The following is a 19,830-nucleotide window of genomic DNA, read 5'->3' on the forward strand; positions in this document are numbered from 1 at the left end:
GAAGCTTTTGATCGACAATGTGAGCAAAAGGTGGAAAGCAGAGAAAGTGCCTCCTCCAGCCCCTGTCACATTCCCTGAGAAAACTGTCATGGATCAAGTGTCAGGGCATCTGTGCAAACAGCAGCATCATTCCACTGTTGACAGAGCGCTGCACAAAAGGTCCCAGCAGTTTTATGGACTCTGGGATGGAGAGGAGGATACAGAGTGACCCCGGGGTTTCTCTCTCTCATCCCCTAAAGAAGCTTGGGAAGGAGTGCCTGAAGAGGACCTTGTCCTAAGGCTGCAAACAGAGCTGTAGGGGTGTAATTGCTAGGGTAAATGGTGACATGCAAGGGATACAAGCAGCCAGAGGACCCCAGTCCTTGTTGCAATTCTCTTAGAGGTTATGGTGCATGGGCTGCCACCAAGTGCCGGGAGGTGGCTTTCCCTGGGAGCCTGCGCAGGAAAGCCTTTGTAATCACCTGTAGTCCGGTCTGAAAACCACACAGGGTTCACCTCGGCCCCTCAGTGAATGTACATATTTGAGGTGGAGGGTAGAGTAGGCGAAATCTCCCGTCTCCTTATTATTTTATAACTGTGTCTTGGACTCTCAAGTCCTTTATTCAAAAACTTTTGCATAACTTAAATACCGTCCCTTTGTCAATCACAAGTTGATTCCATCCACCTGGGGCTTGGGTCCGCCTAACATTTCTGTGGATTTCAGGACAGCCTGTGGATTCCTTTCCTGGGTTTCTCCAAGCCCCTCCATTCAACTGTTCTAAGCTTTGCAGAGTCCAGAAGATCAGGAAGGGCAAGTCTGTTCCCGGGGACTCCCATGGGCCCACACTGCTCTCTTGATCTGCTTGGAGTTGGGCTTGGCAGGACTGGAGTGATGAGTCCAAGTTACCACTAATGATCTCCTACAGATGTAGGGTACTACCACATTCCATCCACCTGGGACTGACCTTTTCTTGGGCACAAAAACCTTTTCTTAAACTCTTCTGGCCTCTGCCTATTGCCCAGTTCCAAGGCTGCATCCACATTTTTAGGTATTCATTCGAATAGTATCCCTCCTTCTTGGTATCAGTTTCTGTCTTAATTGGTTCAGGCTGCTGTAGCAGAAGTACCAGAGATAGGGTGGCTTACACAAGACAGTTATATGTAGCAGCTCTGCAGCCCGGAACTCTGAGGTCCAGGTCAGGAAGACTTGCTGTCTGCTTTGTAGATGACTGCTTCTCTCTGTATCTGCTCCTGCAGGCAGCAGATCGAAGATGTTCTCTCCAGACTCTTAGAAGGGAACTAATGCCACTCATGAGCTCATCTAGTTCTTATTACCTTCCCAAAGCTCCATCTCTTAGTACTATCACTTTGGGAAGTGAGGTTTCAACACAGGAATGAGAGGGGCAGGAACCGAAAATATCCAGTCCACAATAGTCATATAAATGGAATCATGCAATATGCAGACTTTGGTTTTTTTCTCTTATCACCATGCATTGGAGATTAGTCTGCGTTGTGTACATGTTACTTATTTTCATTGCTAAGGGGTAGTTCATTGCATGGATATGCCAAGTTCGTGTATCCCTTTACCAGTTAGAGACCATTAGGGTTGCTTGCAGTTTTATAAATAAAGCCTCGATAAATATTTGCTTACAGGTGTTGGTGTGATCATAAACTTCCATTTTTTTCCAAGCTTCTATTTAAACTCTAATTAGCTAACATGTATGCTAAAATAGGTTTCAAGTGTCGGATTTAGTGATATAAACAAGTTTTCATTTATTTTGGGTTAATAACTTAGGAGTGGAGTTGCCAGGTGACATGTTGAATGTATGTTTGACTTCATAGGAAACCGCCGAAATCAACCCTCGTGGCCACACCATTTTGCATTCCTACCAGCGCTAAAGGAGAAATCTAGTTGCTCTATACTTCCCCTGGCTTTTGGCATCACCAGCTGTTTTGCTTTAAAAAAATGTGATTGTTCTTATAGGTATGTTATGGTGATGTGTCTCACTGTGGCTTTAAGAGTTTTTGAGTTTTCATGTATTTTGGGTATGTCTTCTGTTGGATACATGTCTCACAAACACTTTCTCCTAGAATGGCTTTTCTTTTCATTCCCTTAATAGTGTGGTTTGCAGAGCAATCAATTTTGATGAAACTCAATTTGTCAGGTTTTTTTTTTTTCTTCTTTTACATACTGTGCTTTTGATGTTCTGGCATATACATTTTTTTAAAAAGATTTTATTTATTTATTTGACAGAGAGACAGAGATGACAAGTAGGCAGAGAGGCAGGCGGAGAGAGAAGAAGGGAAGCAAGCTCCCTGCTGAGCAGAGAGCCCGATGCGGGGCTTGATCCCAGGACCCTGAGCTGAAGGCAGAGCCTTTAACCCACTGAGCCACCCAGGCACCCCTGGCATATACATTTTTGTTGAACCAAAGGCCATAAAGAAGTTCTCTTCTAGTTTCTGGGAGATATTTTATGGTTTTTGGTTTTACATTTAGTTCTATGATCCATTTTGTGTTAATTCTTGTATATGATGCAAAACTTTTTTTGAGCACATTTGTTTCCAGTTTTCCCAGTACAATTTGCCAAAAATGCTTTTTTCTCTCTGGCTTGAACATTTGTATGAATGTCTATTTTTATACTCTCTTTAGTTCCATTGATCAATGTGTCTATTCTCCTGACAGTACTACACTATCTTGATTTTTTTTAGCATTATAGTGAATCTGGAAATGTTATCAGCAGTTTTATCCTCTAGGTTTGCTCTCTTTTTTTCACAATGTTTTCCCTAGTCCCTTGTATTTTCATATATATTTTAGAGTTAGCTTCTTAATATCTATAAAAAACACCCTACTTGGATTTTAAGTGAGATTGCATTGAATGAATCTATATATTATATGTAATGTATACACTCTTATATATGAATATTCATGTATCAGATGCTCTATAATGAGCAGAAGAAATAATGACAATTGATAACTATAGAAAAACACTTAGCATAATATTTTATGAAATCTGAGGGATTTACATGTATACGTGTAAGCAACATTTCCTAATTTTCTGTGGGCACTTGGTTTTCTAGAAGCTGCAACCGATATTTGTCAAATTTAGTTCTACATAAAGCAGTTCTTAAAAGATCTTTTTCAAAAATATATATATTCAATTTTGTAATGAGATCTCTGAAAAACATCTCAGAATGAGCCAAAGATTTTTTCCTCTGGGTCCATCTATGTTTCCCGTGCCTCATGTTCACTTGGAATTCCAGATGCCACTCTTCAGTAAAGTTGCAAGCTTTATACATTGGTTCTGCTTATGGGTAATTTTTCAAATAGTAGCAGCTCGGGGCAACTATTTGGCTGTCTTCCCAGGGACTATTGGCATACAGCATAATCAAGTGCTCTAAGTTAATCATATGAGGAGCTCACTTTTAAATGGCTCAACATTATCTCAAAAAAGAACTTAACTTTCAACTTCCTTGGTGTTCTCAACATTTCTCTTCAACTGATTTTCTATCTCTGATAGACCAGGTCTCTGAATTGCCAGGGGAGGAAGAGTCCCAGGTATACCTGATGAGTTTCCTTGTACTGACTTTAGAGACCTCTTCATGCTTCCTGACACTTTCAAGGGATGTAAATTGTCCTGGACTCTCACATTTTGGCCCCAACTTTCTCATGTTTTGATGGTCTTTGTTAAGGTATAAATGTTCTGTGTGGGAAGACTTAGCTACCTCCATAAGACTCTGCTTCTTTTCAATATATCTGATGGACTGACATCTAGAAGTCTGACTGAAAGATTTCAAGAAGGTTCTAAAGAGGGAGCTCCAAGTTCACCCACTGAGGCTTCTTTCTTCTTCCGGAACCCTAAAGCTCAGTTCCACTCAGCTCTTCCCTCTGTGCTGGCCAGTCTCCACAAGCTATATCTTTTTTGTTGCTGGAAATAATTTCCTACCATAGCTTAAAAATTTTTCCCTCTTCTCTAACCACACTGTGGTCTGAAAAAGCAGCAGAATAGTGAAAACGGGATTTTTCAGAAAGTGCAGAATATAAATTTGCAATGTCTAATCCATAGTCAGGAAACATTAGAGAATTTAACTAGTGTGATTCACAATAATTTAAGGGAATTCTTATAAAAGGTGATTACTTTTAGCATCCCTAATATTCTACTTTATTTTAGTTGTTGTAGCTTATAAACATGACATTGTTAATATCTTATTTATTATTATTTGCCTCCTACATTGGAATATCAGCTCCATGAATACAGAGTGCTTTTTTTTACTACCAAATTAAAATACAAGTGTACAGTTGTGTTTGGCATGTAATACCAAGAATGATGGTTGGTTAGTTAATTAATTAATTAATCCAAGAATGATGCTTAATTAATCCAAGAATGATGGAGTTAGATCATCTACCTAAAGCTTTTCTTCCTTTGACTCTTACATGAGCCAAGAGATCTAACTCTTTATGTTTCATCTAGGGAGGGAGCTGTGTCTTTCTACCTGTGACAATTAAAGCTGCTGAGATCATGGTAAGAACTAACCAAACCTCGACAGTGACAGAGTTTCTCTTCTCTGGATTCCCCCAGTTTGAAGATGGTAGCCTCCTCCTCTTCATTCCTCTGCTCATCATCTACACATTTATTGTTATCGGGAATCTCACTGTATTTTTTGCAGTCAGGATGGACACCCGTCTCCACAACCCCATGTACAATTTCATCAGCGTCTTCTCCTTTCTGGAGATCTGGTATACCACAACCACCATTCCCAAGATGCTCTCCAACCTCATCAGTGAGAAGAAGACCATCTCCATTACTGGCTGCCTCTTGCAGATGTACTTCTTCCATTCACTTGGAAATTCGGAGGGCATCTTGTTGACCACCATGGCCATTGACAGGTATGTAGCCATCTGCAACCCTCTCCGTTACCCGACCATTATGACCCCCCGGCTCTGTGCTCAGCTCTCTGTGGGCTCTTGCATCTTTGGCTTTCTTGTGTTGCTCCCAGAGATTGTGTGGATTTCCACACTGCCCTTCTGTGGACCCAACCAGATCCGTCAGATATTCTGTGACTTTGAGCCTGTGCTGCAGTTGGCCTGTACAGACACGTCAGTGATTCTGATTGAGGATGTGATCCATGCTGTGGCCATCATCTTCTCTGTCCTGATTATTGCTCTCTCTTATATCAGAATCATCACTGTGATCCTGAAGATCCCTTCTGTTGAAGGCCGCCAAAAGGCCTTTTCCACCTGTGCGTCTCACCTTGGTGTCTTTCTGATGTTCTATGGCAGCGTGTCCCTCATGTACCTGCGGTTTACTGCGACTTTCCCACCCATTTTGGACACAGTTATTGCACTGATGTTTGCAGTTCTTGCACCCTTTTTCAACCCTATCATCTACAGCTTGAGAAACAAGGATATGAAGGCTGCAATCAAGAAGCTTCTCTGTCCTGGGGCGCCTGGGTGGCTCAGTCCGTTAAACATCTGCCTTTGGCTCAGGTCATGATCCCAGGTCCTGGGTCAAGTTCCAAATCAGGTTTCCTGCTCGGTGGGAAGTCTGCTTTTTCCCTCTCCCTCTGCCCACCCCACTCATGCTCTCTCTTTTTCTCAAATAAATATATATTATCTTAAAAAAAAAAAAAAAAGAAGCTTCCCTGCCTTCAGAAAGTGTTCACTGCATCTGCAAGTTGATGCTAGCCAGCTCTTAGCCCCTCTGATTTTGAATGTTACCCTGACATACTAAACCATAAAACTAACATATAGGGGTGCCTGGGTGGCTCAGTGGGATAAGCCTCTGTCTTCAGCTCAGGTTATGATCTCAGGGTCCTGGAATCAAGCCGCACATTGGGCTCTTTGCTCAGCAGGGAGCCTGCTTCCTCCCCACCCCCCAGCTTCTCTGTGATCTCTCTGTCAAATAAATACAATTGTAAAAAAAAAAATTCATATAATTCATCCATTGACACACTGATAGCTTCCACTTATTTCATTTCACACATTTATTTTATTTATACACATTTAATGTATCAGATTCACAAAGATTGAGAGATAAGAGAAAGGAAATACGATGTTTTAGCCATTAAAATAGATTTTGAGACATTAATTTTATTGTTACTATGTAAGTATTATTATTATTACTATTATTCCAAAGGCATTAGTAACAAGTACAGATTACAAAACAGAGTGGTTAAGAGTGTAAGATCTGTAGAGGAGGTGAAGGTTCATACTTTACTCCATACAAGCATTGTGACCTGAAACATGAACCAGCTCTGGGAGGTGCTGGATACATCTGTTACGTCAGTGCGGTGATTATGTGTGGTGTGTGTGTGTGTCCACATTCATCCCATTGTATACATTACATATGGTCTCTGGATACAAATTATATCTCAATAAAGTTGTTCAAATGAAATAGACCAGTTCACACTATACACTATGCTAGATCATCAGAAATACAATTTTGCCAGTTAAATTTTTTCAGATCCCTCATGTGATTTTTTCTCTTTAACTTGAGTATAGTTGGCACACAATGTTACATTAGTTTCCGGTATACAATATAGCGATTCAGCTTCTCTTTATGGCCACAAGTGTGGCTACCATCTGTCACCACACAACACTATCACAACATCACTATGTTCCCTATACTGTGCCTTTTATTCCCATGGCTTATTATTTTTGAAATTCAAGGAAAAATATTATAAGAAGTTAGACAAGGAAAATAGGCCCCTAAGTCACAGGAAGAAACGTTAGACAAAACTCAAAAGAGAAAGAAAGTATGTGTTCTCATCAAAAATCCCATGCGTATTTCCAAGAAGATTACGTAATAAAAGCTAACAGATTGTAGAGAGGAAGAAGAAGGAGGAAGAGGAGGAGGAGATGGAGGAGGGGAAGAAATCTGGGTTTTCAACAGAGCGGTGGATTGAGCATATGGAGCACAGAATAATCCCATGAAAAAAAGGGGAGACATTGTGAGCAGAGAGGTGAGCGGGATCAACGTAAATTGTTCAGGGCCACAGAGGTCCACATTCATTTGCGGCAGGAGAAGAAAGTGACATTTTCCCCTCACTTCAATACTGGCACAGCCCCCAATGACATGCCTATTAGGAAATGATCTTATTTTATTTTGTTTTATTTTTTATAAACATATATTTTTATCCCCAGGGGTACAGGTCTGTGAATCACCAGGTTTACACACTTCACAGCACTCACCAAAGCACATACCCTCCCCAATGTCCATAATCCCACCCCCTTCTCCCAACCCCCCTCCCCCCAGCAACCCTCAGTTTGTTTTGTGAGATTAAGAGTCACTTATGGTTTGTCTATTTTTTATTAAATATTCTTTCAAGCTTTTTTTCTGGTTTCGGTGTATTTCCTTCAAGACTTTCCGCACGTGTTTGTTCATGTGAGAAGAGCAGGACCAACACAAACACGCTCTTTGCATGAGGCCCTGATAGACGCACGTCCCTGGAGAAAGTGGCTCGCCGTGTTCAGAGTGATAAGTACAGTCAGGAGAAAATACTTGGTGACAACTTTGATCTTAAAATCTAATGAGACAAGAGTAGAGAGGGGATCTTTCTGCTAATTAAACCCACGAGGGAAAGTGATGCTCTCCACTGTGGCGCAGGGCAGGGATCCCCTATGACCCCCACGTCCCCTTCCTGCTCTTCCCTGGGATGCCTGTTAAAAAAAAATATATATATATATATAAATATTTTTTATATATATAAAATATATATATATTATATGTCACATATAATATATATATATTGTGTGTGTGTTTTGTGTTATAAAATATATTATGTGTGTGCGTTGTGTGTTATAAAATATATTATATTATGTGTGTGTTATAAAATATATTATATTACATTATATTATATTATTTGTATAATAGATACAACATCTGGAGGAATATCAAGGATCCGGAGACCCACACAGGCAGAGCAGTCCCTGTGGTCTTTGGTAGAGGTGAGTGCAGGTGGATGTCTTGAGAAAGAATTCACTCAGCACGCATAAGAATAAGAACATCATAACCGGAAGACTCAGAAGCTTCGAATGTTGGTGGAGAGCCGTGACGCGTGTAGGGGGAGCCTGTGCTGGGCACGGGTATATATGAAACAAGATACTCCATTTTGATGCCATCTTTCAAGAGGTCATTTTTTCCAGACTTGATTAGGATTGTCACTCAAAGTAAATTGTCATACTTCCTTTTCAGACCGTCCCTAATTATCCTTGTTCACGTGTCCCCACAGCTATCTCGTGGGCTAAATTATAATTTCACCCAGTCGCTTGGCTCCAAGTTAATGTATTTGATGCCAACTATTTTTTACATGTCAACCCTGTTCTAGTTTACTGCCCTGAAGGAGGAGCCTGGTCTAGAGAAGGAAAAATAAGCTGTTGATGATTATTATGACACATGACACATACACTACAGAAACCCAAGACTACTAGTGCCCAACATTCTGGAGTGTTTACTATATTCCTGGCACTACTCTAAAGCACTGAAAATATGTTTACACATATTGGTGGGGGCAGTCGAGTGTCTGGGCTGGAGTCACGGGAGAATGAGTGCGTGGGTTTGTATGCTGACTTAGGCTGAGACTCACTGGGCAGTGTTTCTTCTGTAAAATGAGGGTGATCTTACTTCACTAGAGACTCAGTAAGAAATACAGCTTGTGCTTAGGGCAGCGCTTGCCACAGAACGTGACTCCATACCCCACCACACTACACAGTGCTCTTACTGCTATTGAAAGTGTCTACCTATTCCCGAAGCCTTGTGTGCCAGTATTAGTATTTTCTGCATCCTACAGAAGAAGAATTAAAGGCATAGAAAGGCTAAATGACTTGAGATAGGTCAGGGGTTGTCAGCAGTGGAGAGAACCTATTTCCAATATGCAGACTTTTGATCAGTATTATGCTTTGCTTTTGTGCCAGGAGAGGGGCAGGGTGAGGAGTGGTGGGGCGGCGGCTACCTCACAGTCAGAGGACGTGATCGACTCAGGAGACTGTGGTGATCCTGCAAAGTGGTGTGCATGAGGGAAGAGCCCTGGGATGCTAGCAGGAGAAGCCGAGGTGAGTTCCGAGTCAGATGTGTGGGTTTGGAGCTCATGGACCCACTGTGGTAAAACGCTGAAGTAGTAATAGTTGAGAACTTGTACGTGGACGAGATCACTGCAGGAGCAAATGCAATTATGGAGAGCAGAGAGCAGGAGGGAATGAGCACCTGGGGAAGAGTTTAAGAAAAGCGGTCGTGTTAATAGGAGAGAGATAAGCAGAAGAGTAGGGATGACAGAACGAATACAACTAGTGGAACAAAAGAAAAGCCCAGACGAGAACCACCTCTGAGAGCCACTGGGCACGTGTGCTGCAGCCCCTGTAACATTTGTTTTTATCCACACCCCTTACTCTTAGGGATGGAATCACAGCAGTGGAGGAGGAAAGCCTCGGGTAGCAGCGATGGGCGGTGCCAGGGCTAGAGGTCTGCAGAGTCCCCAGTACCACAGGCAGACAGGGCATCGCTAAGCTTCGAGGGAAGACCTTCAGGGCAGAAGCTCCCAGCAGTGTTGTGGGAACACGAGAGGAGCGGGGAGCTGGGTTTTACCACCCTTTCAAGAAGTTGCTTATGTCCTGTGCAGATATTTACTTAATCTTCAGGTTCCCTCTTAGGCAGGTATAATTTTTAACCTCATTTTTGCAAATGAGTACTTGAGCCTGAAAGATTAAGTAGTTTGCCAAAAGACATGATAGTAAGAGACTCAGTCGGGGTTTCAGAGCAGACCCTGGGCCTATGTTCTAATCCCCTAGGACAGAAATCTCCACAGAGGAATATGCAGGATGATCCAATGGATGGAAAGAAAAACAAATAATACATCATACAACTTCCAGTATGCTTGTTTGTGGGTTTTTTGTGCCCCTTACTTCTAAAATTATATAGATGTAGATATATATTTTAATTTATTACATCTGAATTATTACATCTGAATTATTAGATAATAATATAGTGTGTGCAGCTTATAAATGCAAATAGTTGTATTACAGGTTAAGGTGAACATAATTGCACCATTAAACGCATTTGAAGACACCTGTTTCCGTGATCGTGCCTCTGAAGAAGTGCGAAAGCATGTCAAATACAAATGCACAACCTTGAGCACATCTGGAGGTTAATTCTGAGCTGCAGGTGCCCTTCCACTGTTCTCTGTGTCTCTAACAGATTGAAGAATAAAACTACTCTGTGCCTATTTCTTTGTCACTGAACTTTCTGTCTGTTCTCCTGATTACTTTCCCTTCTATCTGGGAAAACACATTTGTACACTGTCATAGCTATAACACCTGATGTATATATGGCCAAGATTTTTTTTTTATTATTATGGGGTTGAAGACTTTGCTTATTTTCTTCTGAAGTGTTGTAATTAAAGGCAAATTCACTCACCACTTCAGAAGCTGACCATGTGCTTCAGGTAATAGATCTCAGGGAACTTTTCTATTTCATTATGGATCAGGATTATGTGATAAGGTTCTTCGGAGCAGATATCTTAAAAAAAGCAAAAATGATACTTAAGAAAGTAAATTATACTTTTATTTTTAGTAGTGTATTTTGATCTTCATTAGAATAATAAGTATATACATTTAGTAAGACTAAATTATTACTATTGCCAGACCAGTTCATAAAGAAACCACAGTGTGGGGCACTATTTACATCAACACACTTCAGTGCACACAGATACACACAGATGAGGATCTTAGTCATTGCTTGCCTCCCAGGGGTAAGCATCTTTATTTTCTTTAGCAGTAAAGTCTCCTGTGCATCCATAAAATGGCAGCTTTAATTAAAATATGATTCATTTGACTTCTTAATGGAAAGCTCTGAAAACTTTCCTCTCCTTGCTCTATCCAATACTATTGCTTTAAGTTTCTATCATCATTTATGCACAATCATTTTAATTATCTTTATAAAATGCAGGTAAAAATTTTGGTATGAAAATAGTAATTTTATTCTCCATGTTTAAATTTTCTTCCTCAACTGTCCAACAAAATGACAAAAACCAAGTTTATATTAATTTCTTTAGATACCCTAAACCCAAAAGACACACAGAACACAAAACCATACTTCCCAGCAGACATCACACTCGTATCTCAAAAAACAGAACAAACCAAACCAACCAACCAACCAACCAAACAAACAAACAAACAAAAATCTGTGGAAACAAGGAAAGGCGACTTCATTAGACAAAATGTAAAGTCACACTATATATAAAACAAAATTTTTTTTTTTTTTTTTTTTTTTTTTAGAGAGATCAATACAGGCAAGAGAAGGGTTTAGCTGGGAAATATTTTGAAGTAGTCTTTTTGATAAAAGTGTTGGAAATTCCAAACAGAACTTGGATTTTGATAGATAAAAGTTGGAGCCTGTAGATACAGGTTTATTAAAGGGTATCGATGTTTCTCTTCATCAAATGGTGGATTTAAAACCTTGTCCCTGTTCTTCGGTGGATGGCATGTTAAGTAAAGTTGGGACATCTTTGCCTCAAAAGTCTGACTTTAGGATGCCACAATCAACAAAGAAAAGGGCCCATTAGTGACTACTTGTAAAAGATCTGGTCTACAGCTACATCTGCCATAAGAATTAGAGTTCTGAGCCCTACCAAGGAAACCATTACAATGAAAGGGCCACTGTAACAGGCCCCTGGGAGTGGAGAGGAGGCTTTGGATACAAGGAACAAACTTTGGTCCTACACAGTATCCCAAGCTCTACCCAGTCATTTTGAAAAATAAAGAAAACAAACAAAACTAGATAAGGAAACAAAAAATTATCCAACAAAACCTCTGACTGACTAAGTCTGGCACCACACTGAAGGCTTCATGGTACCCTCATCAGAAAATATGGATTCTTGTGGCACCTGGGTGGCTCAGTGGGTTAAAGCCTCTGCCTTCGCCTCAGGTCATGATCCTAGGTCCTGGGATTAAGCCCAGCATCAGGCTCTCTGCTCGGTGGGGAGCCTGCTTCCCCCTCGCCTCCCCTGTCTGCCTCTCTGTCTCCTTGTGATCTCTGTCAAATAAATAAATATAATATTAAAAAAAAAAAAGAAAGAAAATGTGGGATCTTGCTCCATGGACAACCAGAATTCTCATGGTTATGTCAGCATTCTTGTCTGTAGCAGCAGGAGTTGGAAAGACAAATGCACCCCGGGAACAGGAGAGTCCACAGAAAGACCGTGGTATATGCATAATGCATTCGAGCTATGCTCCCCCATGCAAACACTAGCTATTGTCAGTTAAGTATTATGTAAATTATCATACTGAAGGAAAACAAACCAAAAGATTTAGAAATGATTCTGTTAATCTAAAAGGGTACTGATTTCTCCAAGTGTCAAGAAAGGTTTGCTATAGCTCAACTGTTTATACTTTTCGTGTGGTGCTTTTGAAACAAGAGTGAGGAGAAGACATTTTTTCTTGTTTCTGAAAGCAACAAACTTACTGGGATTAGAGAATAAAGAGCCTGTGCAAATATGTCCTTCTATATTGCTGCCACGGGTACCCATCTGCCAGTCAGACACTCCCTTGAGTTACACGGGGCTGGGGGACGCCAGGATTCACACCCACAGCTGCAGCTGCTAGATTAAAGAGGGGGCACTATTGTCATTCAACCCTTTCAAACTCTAGATGTCCTAATACCTGGATGGGGACAAATACAGATTAAGGAAGCATTTCTTTTTCTTAAAGCAAATTAAGTCGCTCTCTATTCTTATTAATTTATGCATTTTCTCATAGAAATAATTTTATTTCTAGAAACAGTGAACAGATGAACCACAGATTATATCTGAAAAGTAAATTTGCCAAATGTTGCTGATACTAAAAACAGATTAGTTTTTAGTAGATAATCTAGATGAAATTGCATATTCAAAAGAGCATATATAATATTTCTTAGCAGTAAATTTCTGTAGTAGTACTACACTTGAAGAGAAACACGAAGGAAAAAGATCTTCCCTGATTCTTTTCAGTGGTTAAGAATAAATGTATCTTGTGCAATGGTAGCTAATATGAGTTTATTTTTATAAAGTATTCTAAGTCACCAACTTCCTTCTTCCTAACACTGCACACCCTTGAGCCACTCTCACTAGTCACTTTCACACAAAGGATGCAACCCTATTGTTATGTTATTGTATCAAAAAACTTCTAAGATACTTTCTATAAGAATGATGAGAAAAAGTTAATATAAATGTTTTATTTTACAATGTTTGTAACACACTGTAAATAAAATGGTATACAAGAATTATAGACCAATCGATCAAATATTCTGTGGAGAAGAATAAGAAATTCAAAGAGTTCATCAGAATCAATGGGAATAATTTGAAGAACCATGTATGTTGTTGGAAGGAAAAAGTGGATGTTCTTTCATCGTCTTCTTTAGTACTGGTTCATTTTTCCAAGTGATGTGTTTTCACAGAAATTGTTCTATTTTGTTTTCATTAATTTATTCACAATACTTAACATGCCCAAAAAAGACTTTCAACACTGTTTTATTTCTTGTGTTGTTTTGTAAGGATGGGGTCCTACCAAGATGTTCTTTGTATAGAACCCTCCCAATTCCATACCAAGATGGAGACTGGTTGAATCATAATGATAAAAGGACAAGGCAGTGACTATCATCACCAGAATCCATGAGTCTTCCTCGTAGGAGTGACTTCCCTTGACCTGGAGATCTAATGAAAAGAAAGTGCAGAGGGGCTTTGATAATTGACCTCATGAGGAAAAAGATTGCTTCCTATTTATTAGCAGGGGATAAAGCCTCACTGGAGCTCATTTCCCCTCTAGTGTGTCCTGCAGGATGACTATAACAGCCCTACCCGGGAGGGTGAAAGGACGTTTGGACATGCAGAGACCCAGGGAAAAGGAGAGTCCTCCCGCATTTGGCAGAGGTGAGTTTATGGTCACTGAGGTCTGGGGAGAAAGCATCCATTTCCTACCTATGGGATGAAACACAGTGAAGACTCAGTGAAGATTTGGGGAGGCTTGAATTTGGGCACTGCCCTAGGGCTTCTGAGAAACGTCCATCTTTGGAGCTCTGGGCTCTGCATTTTTTTTCAATCAGATAGTACACCCAATCATCTAGACCACGTGATGGCCTACATTATGAATGCTTATACTTTCCTTCCCACCTTCCTTGCTTCTGGATTTTTCTGGCTTTAATGATGTTTGCAGGTCTGCTCCAAACCTATGCATTATGAAAGAAGCGATTTTCAAGTGTTTAAGACATGCCAGGGGGTATGAAAGACAAAAAGATGATCCTGCCCTGATCGAAGGACCTGTGGAGAACCCATGGATGAGAATAACTGAGATGCGTGTGTGCTCATGTGTGGACATGTATGCGTGTGTGTGTGCACGTGCACATATGTGTGAATGTTGGGAAGGAGATGAGAGCGCAGCAACTTCCTGAGGCTCCTGAGAAAATGAAGTGGCTGAGCTGAAACCTGAAGGAAGCCCGGGAGTATTCCAGTGAAGGAGAGTGAGTCCAAAGGCCTTCCAAGACAAGGGTCGATATTCACCAAGCCATCCCAGGGAAATGGTGGTGAGCCCTGAAAACTGCCATAGTGCAGCAGGAGAGAGCAGCAGGTGGGGATTCTGGGTCTTTGGGTGTAAATTCCAGGAAACACACCTGTGCTGGAGACAGATGCTTGATGACTCTGCATTGCTCATCAACAGACAGTGCAGAAGGACATGATGTTAGCAACCACCACAGGAACATTCTCTATGTAGCCATGAGCCAGGTAGAGAAGATGAGTTCATAACATGTAAAATAAGGAAATGGTGATATAACACACACCCGGGGGGAAGCTTCCATATAGGAACAGGCAAACCTGCAGTGGGTTTTCAGGAAAGCCAAGGGAGAAAATCTTCAAGTAGTGGTGATCAGGAGTTTCTGTGGCACAAGTATGGTCATAATAGAACAACTGGAACTTTCCATTGTTTTGCAATTATCATGTCACTGACACGTAGGACAGAATGGTTTCTGAACATGGCAGTAAAGGAAGGATTCACACAGCAAATAGTTGAGGCGTGAACGAGATCTGAACAAGATGTTAGTATTACTCTTGGAAAGCTGATCTGGGAAAGAAATGATAACGGATAGGGAGGGATGCCAGGGACTTGGAGACATTGATTCACTTAAGACTCACAACTCTAATCACACCGACATATTTTCAACGACAGAAGAAGTTGCTGAGTCTCAGCCCATTATCCTCCAAATAATAGGTGGCAGGATGAGAATTCAGGTTCAGTATGTTTGATCAGAACCCATGCTATTAATATTAATGCTATACTGTCCCTCAAATAAAAAGGATTACAGATACAGGCAAGTCACTTGTTATTTTGAAACTGGGAAATGTCAAAACACAAAATACCAAGGAAGAAAATAATATTTATGTTCATACTGCTTTGATTTCCTTCTCCGTTGGTTGGGTATAACCTCTCCCTCATTCACAGGTAGCCCTCCTGGGCATATGGAGAGTGCAAATCTATCCACAGTGACTGAATTTATCTTCACTGGGTTCTCCCAGCTCCAAGATGGTGGCCTTCTGTACTTTTTTCCTCTACTTTTCATCTACACCTTTATTGTCATTGGGAACCTATTGATCGTCTTTGCTGTGAGGCTGGACACCCGTCTCCACAATCCCATGTACAACTTCATCAGCATCTTCTCGTTTCTAGAGATTTGGTATACCACAGCCACCATCCCTAAGATGCTCTCCAACCTGGTCAGCCGTCAAAAGACCATCTCTTTTATCGGTTGCCTCTTGCAGATGTATTTCTTCCACTCACTGGGAAACACCGAGGGAGCCTTGCTGACTGTCATGGCCATTGACAGGTACCTCGCCATCTGCAGCCCCCTGCGCTACCCGACCATCATGACTCCCCGTTGGTGTGCACAGATTTCTGCGGGCTCTTGTGTCTTTGGTTTCCTCATCCTTCTACCCGAGATTGTGTGGATTTCTACCCTGCCTTTCTGTGGCCCCAACCAAATCCACCAGATCTTCTGTGATTTCACACCGTTATTACATTTAGCCTGTACGGATGCCTCGGTGATCTTAGTGCAAGATGTGATTCATGCTCTGGCCATTCTGATAACAGGCCTGATTATTTCTCTTTCTTACATCAGAATTGTCGTTGTGATCCTGGGGATCCCTTCGCGGGAGGGCCGTAAAAAGGCCTTCTCCACCTGTGCTGCCCATATGGCTGTCTTCCTGCTGTTTTTTGGCAGTGTGGGCCTCATGTATCTTAGATTCTCTGCCATGTATACGCCATTCTGGGATGCTGCCATTGCTCTGACCTTCTCTGTCCTTGCTCCTTTTTTCAATCCCATAATATACAGCCTGAGGAATAAGGATATGAAAGATGCTATTAAGAAACTCCTCTGCCCTCACAAGATGTTTAATTTCCTTGGTAGGTGATTTAGGCAGGAGTGCCCTGTATACATGGGGCTTCCTCACAAGATATAGACCCCCACAAACACTAGAACTTAAAGTTATTATGCAGTTCGTCCCAATTTCTTCTCTGCATGCCGATGAGTAGGTTGATGATGTTCTCTGAGGACTTACAGAGAAGATCAACATACCAATTCCACTCTTTGTTTTTTAGGATCAGCGGACTGTTTTCTTTCCTGTATCTTCCATTTTGTTTGATTGATTGATTGATTGATTTCTTAAGAGAAAGAGAGAGCACAGGAGGAAGAACGGAGGGGGCAGAGAGGGAGAGAAGCAGACTCCCCGCAGAGTGCGGAGACCATGCTAGGCTCGATCTCACCACCCCAAAAACATGGCCCCATCTGAAACCAAGAGTCAGACACTTAACTGACTGAACCGCTTGGGGCACCCCATATTTGTTTGATTTTAATTTACTCTTTTACTTTAAAATGATTGATTATATAAATATTGATAATACTATCAATATTGATACTATCTCTTTACCGAGCTCCCAGTGACCTGATGGAACCCATGTAGCTCACTCCCCATGACACTAACGTGACTAGTCCTACTTCTTTCAAGAAGTCACTGAACATTAAGTAGAAGCAAGAGTTCCTGGTATCCAAAGCATAGACCTAATCCCCCATCTTTTTTCCTCTCGAGTCAGCCTTGCTAGTATTTGGAGATCTATGTGCCGGCGTTCTCGTCATGTGAAGATGTCCTGAACCCAGGCATCACAGACTGTATTTGGTATTATGTTAACTACTATAAAGAGAAGTTGAGTAAGTCAGACGTCTGCCCATGAGAACTTACCACCTTATGTAGGATCAGTGTGAGAATGTTAAGACATAATAAATGCCTACATTTACATTTATAGCCAATGACATTTATTGATTATTTAATTAACCTCTCTAAGAAATTGTCTATTTTCCCTACCATATTTCCCTACCATATCAGTGCTAAGACATATAACTTGTGTAGCAGTTCTAATATGATACTATGTGACTTGGTAATAAATATTTTAGAACTCAAAATTATATGCTAAAATCTATTGATGTCTCCACAAAGTACTTAGGCCAATTCAGTTTAAATATGGCAAAATATTTCACGGATTGGGCATAAAAATTATTTCTTTATTTTGAACCTCTATATTGTTTCCTCACTATCACCATTCTTATAAATGTGGCAAATATCATTTTTTTGCATAACATTCTCTCCATTTAAAAAAAAAAAAAAACTTCTGTTTCAAGATGGATTTTAAGAAACTGACCTATTAAAGTAAAATGTGCAGATATGTTTATAGCTGTGGGTAAAGGTACTGTTTTTGCGAAGGTTGCACTAGTAATGCTTAAATGTGGTACTTCTAGTATAACTGTAAGAACAACTGATATGATTAAAGAAGAAGTCTGGTTATTCTGTGGAGCTGTCTTTACTATCACTGACAAGTTGAAATTGCAGGAGGACTATAATAGAGTGATAGATTTCAGTGGTAAATTGAGTTATTAGTCCTGGTTCTTCACATCCCTGGAACAGAAGAATAACTCCACAAATTTGCAATGAGTGAATTCATGGTGGGTGGTGTATACTTCCCTGCCCCTCAACTTTGGATAAGCCTTCTTAATTATTTGATGATTGGGATGTCCGTGGGCATTCCTGAGATCAAATCTGTGCCCTTGCAGTTGGATTTGCTCCCAGCAGCTGCTTCCCTTGCAGCGTTGGACCCATGAGTCCTTGTGCCTGAGAATCCCTGGTTCAGAGAATGCGAGATACTTGGAGCTGACCTGAGCCCACCTGCCCAAGCCTGGTGTCTGGAGCCCAGAACCAGAGCCCAGAGCTGGGAGTCCAGCCTAATTCCCCTCGTTGCAACTGGTGAACAGACTCACGAGTCTGAGGCTAAATGATTATTCTTTTATTATCTGCTGTGCATGGGCTTTGTCTGACATAGCACCAGCCTGGATGGCAGAACTTTAATAACTAGTGCTTATTATCCAATCTTAAGATGTTCTTGTAGGTTGTAAGTATTTTAGAATTGTATTGCTAATTTTAAAAAGCAAAAATGAACTTTTGGGACTTCACCAAAATCAAAAGCTTCTGCACAGCAAAGGAAACAGTCAACAAAACAAAGAGGCAACCCACGGAATGGGAGAAGATATTTGCAAATGACAGTACAGACAAAAGGTTGATATCCAGGATCTATAAAGAACTCCTCAAACTCAACACACACAAAACAGATAATCATATCAAAAAACGGGCAGAAGATATGAACAGACACTTCTCCAATGAAGACATACAAATGGCTATCAGACACATGAAAAAATGTTCATCATCACTAGCCATCAGGGAGATTCAAATTAAAACCACATTGAGATACCACCTTACACCAGTTAGAATGGCCAAAATTAGCAAGACAGGAAACAACGTGTGTTGGAGGGGATGTGGAGAAAGGGGAACCCTCTTACACTGTTGGTGGGAATGCGAGCTGGTGCAGCCACTTTGGAGAACAGTGTGAAGATTCCTCAAGAAATTAAAAATAGAACTTCCCTATGACCCTGCCATTGCACTACTGAGTATTTATCCCAGAGATACAGATGTAGTGAAAAGAAGGGCCATCTGTACCCCAATGTTTATAGCAGCAATGGCCATGGTTGCCAAACTGTGGAAAGAACCAAGATGCCCTTCAATGGACGAATGGATAAGGAAGATGTGGTCCATATACACTATGGAGTATGATGCCTCCATCAGAAAGGACGAATACCAAACTTTTGTAGCAACATGGATGGGACTGGAAGAGATGATGCTGAGTGAAATAAGTCAAGCAGAGAGAGTCAATTATCATATGGTTTCACTTATTTGTGGAGCATAACAAATAGCATGGAGGACAAGGGAAGTTAAAGAGGAGAAGGGAGTTGAGGGAAATTGGAAGGGGAGGTGAACCATGAGAGACTATGGACTCTGAAAAACAATCTGAGGGGTTTAAAGGGGAGGAGGGTGGGAGGTAGAGGGAACCTGGTGGTGGGCATTAGAGAGGACACGGATTGCATGGAGCACTTGGTGTGGTACAAAAACAATGAATACTGTTATGCTGAAAATAAATTAAAAAAAAGATTCTATTATTTTCAGAACGATTACTCGCATCAAATGTGTAGTCACTTAACCATGGTGCCTGGTTTTTTTTTTTTTTTTTTTTTTTTTTTGGGTGTGTGTGTGTGTGTGTGTGTGTTTGAAAGAAATTTTACACATTAAAGGGATTTTTGATCACTTAGAAACAAAGCAAGTGCTAAAGACCTGAACCTGTGAAGGCAGGGGGTGGGGTAAAGAGATTTAGAAGAGTTGCTCTTTGAAGTTACATTATCTTTCCTATACCGTTGTCTTCATCATTTTGTGGCTTATAGTCATCCTGCACTTGAACAGCGAATG

General features: G+C 40.9%; 2 protein-coding genes across 2 annotated transcripts; both read left to right on the forward strand.

The window, feature by feature from the left end:
* Positions 1-318: 318 nt before the first annotated feature.
* On the forward strand, positions 319-9,432 carry LOC131814480 (olfactory receptor 6K3-like). The gene is made up of 4 exons (XM_059145407.1): positions 319-471; positions 4,449-4,499; positions 4,557-5,412; positions 9,368-9,432. Exons 1-4 carry the CDS (start codon positions 319-321, stop codon positions 9,430-9,432), a joined length of 1,125 nt encoding a protein of 374 aa, XP_059001390.1.
* A 5,997-nt stretch (positions 9,433-15,429) lies between these two features.
* On the forward strand, positions 15,430-16,401 carry LOC131814940 (olfactory receptor 6K3-like). Its single transcript, XM_059146419.1, has one exon. The coding sequence runs from the start codon at positions 15,454-15,456 to the stop codon at positions 16,399-16,401; it is 948 nt and encodes a 315-aa protein (XP_059002402.1). The 5' UTR covers positions 15,430-15,453.
* The last annotated feature ends 3,429 nt before the right edge of the window (positions 16,402-19,830 follow it).

The sequence above is a fragment of the Mustela lutreola genome, chromosome 14 (assembly GCF_030435805.1).
Source record: "Mustela lutreola isolate mMusLut2 chromosome 14, mMusLut2.pri, whole genome shotgun sequence".
Classification (NCBI taxonomy): domain Eukaryota; kingdom Metazoa; phylum Chordata; class Mammalia; order Carnivora; family Mustelidae; genus Mustela; species Mustela lutreola.

Bases quoted from the DNA above. Each gene is read 5' to 3' on its own strand.
- LOC131814940 (XM_059146419.1), top strand. From the start codon at position 15,454: ATGGAGAGTGCAAATCTATCCACAGTGACTGAATTTATCTTCACTGGG.
- LOC131814480 (XM_059145407.1), top strand. From the start codon at position 319: ATGGTGACATGCAAGGGATACAAGCAGCCAGAGGACCCCAGTCCTTGT. The intron at 472-4,448 runs GTCTGAAAACCA...TGTTTCATCTAG, and splicing joins TTGTAATCACCTGTAGTCCG to GGAGGGAGCTGTGTCTTTCT. The intron at 5,413-9,367 runs GTCCTGGGGCGC...CCTTACTCTTAG, and splicing joins TGCAATCAAGAAGCTTCTCT to GGATGGAATCACAGCAGTGG.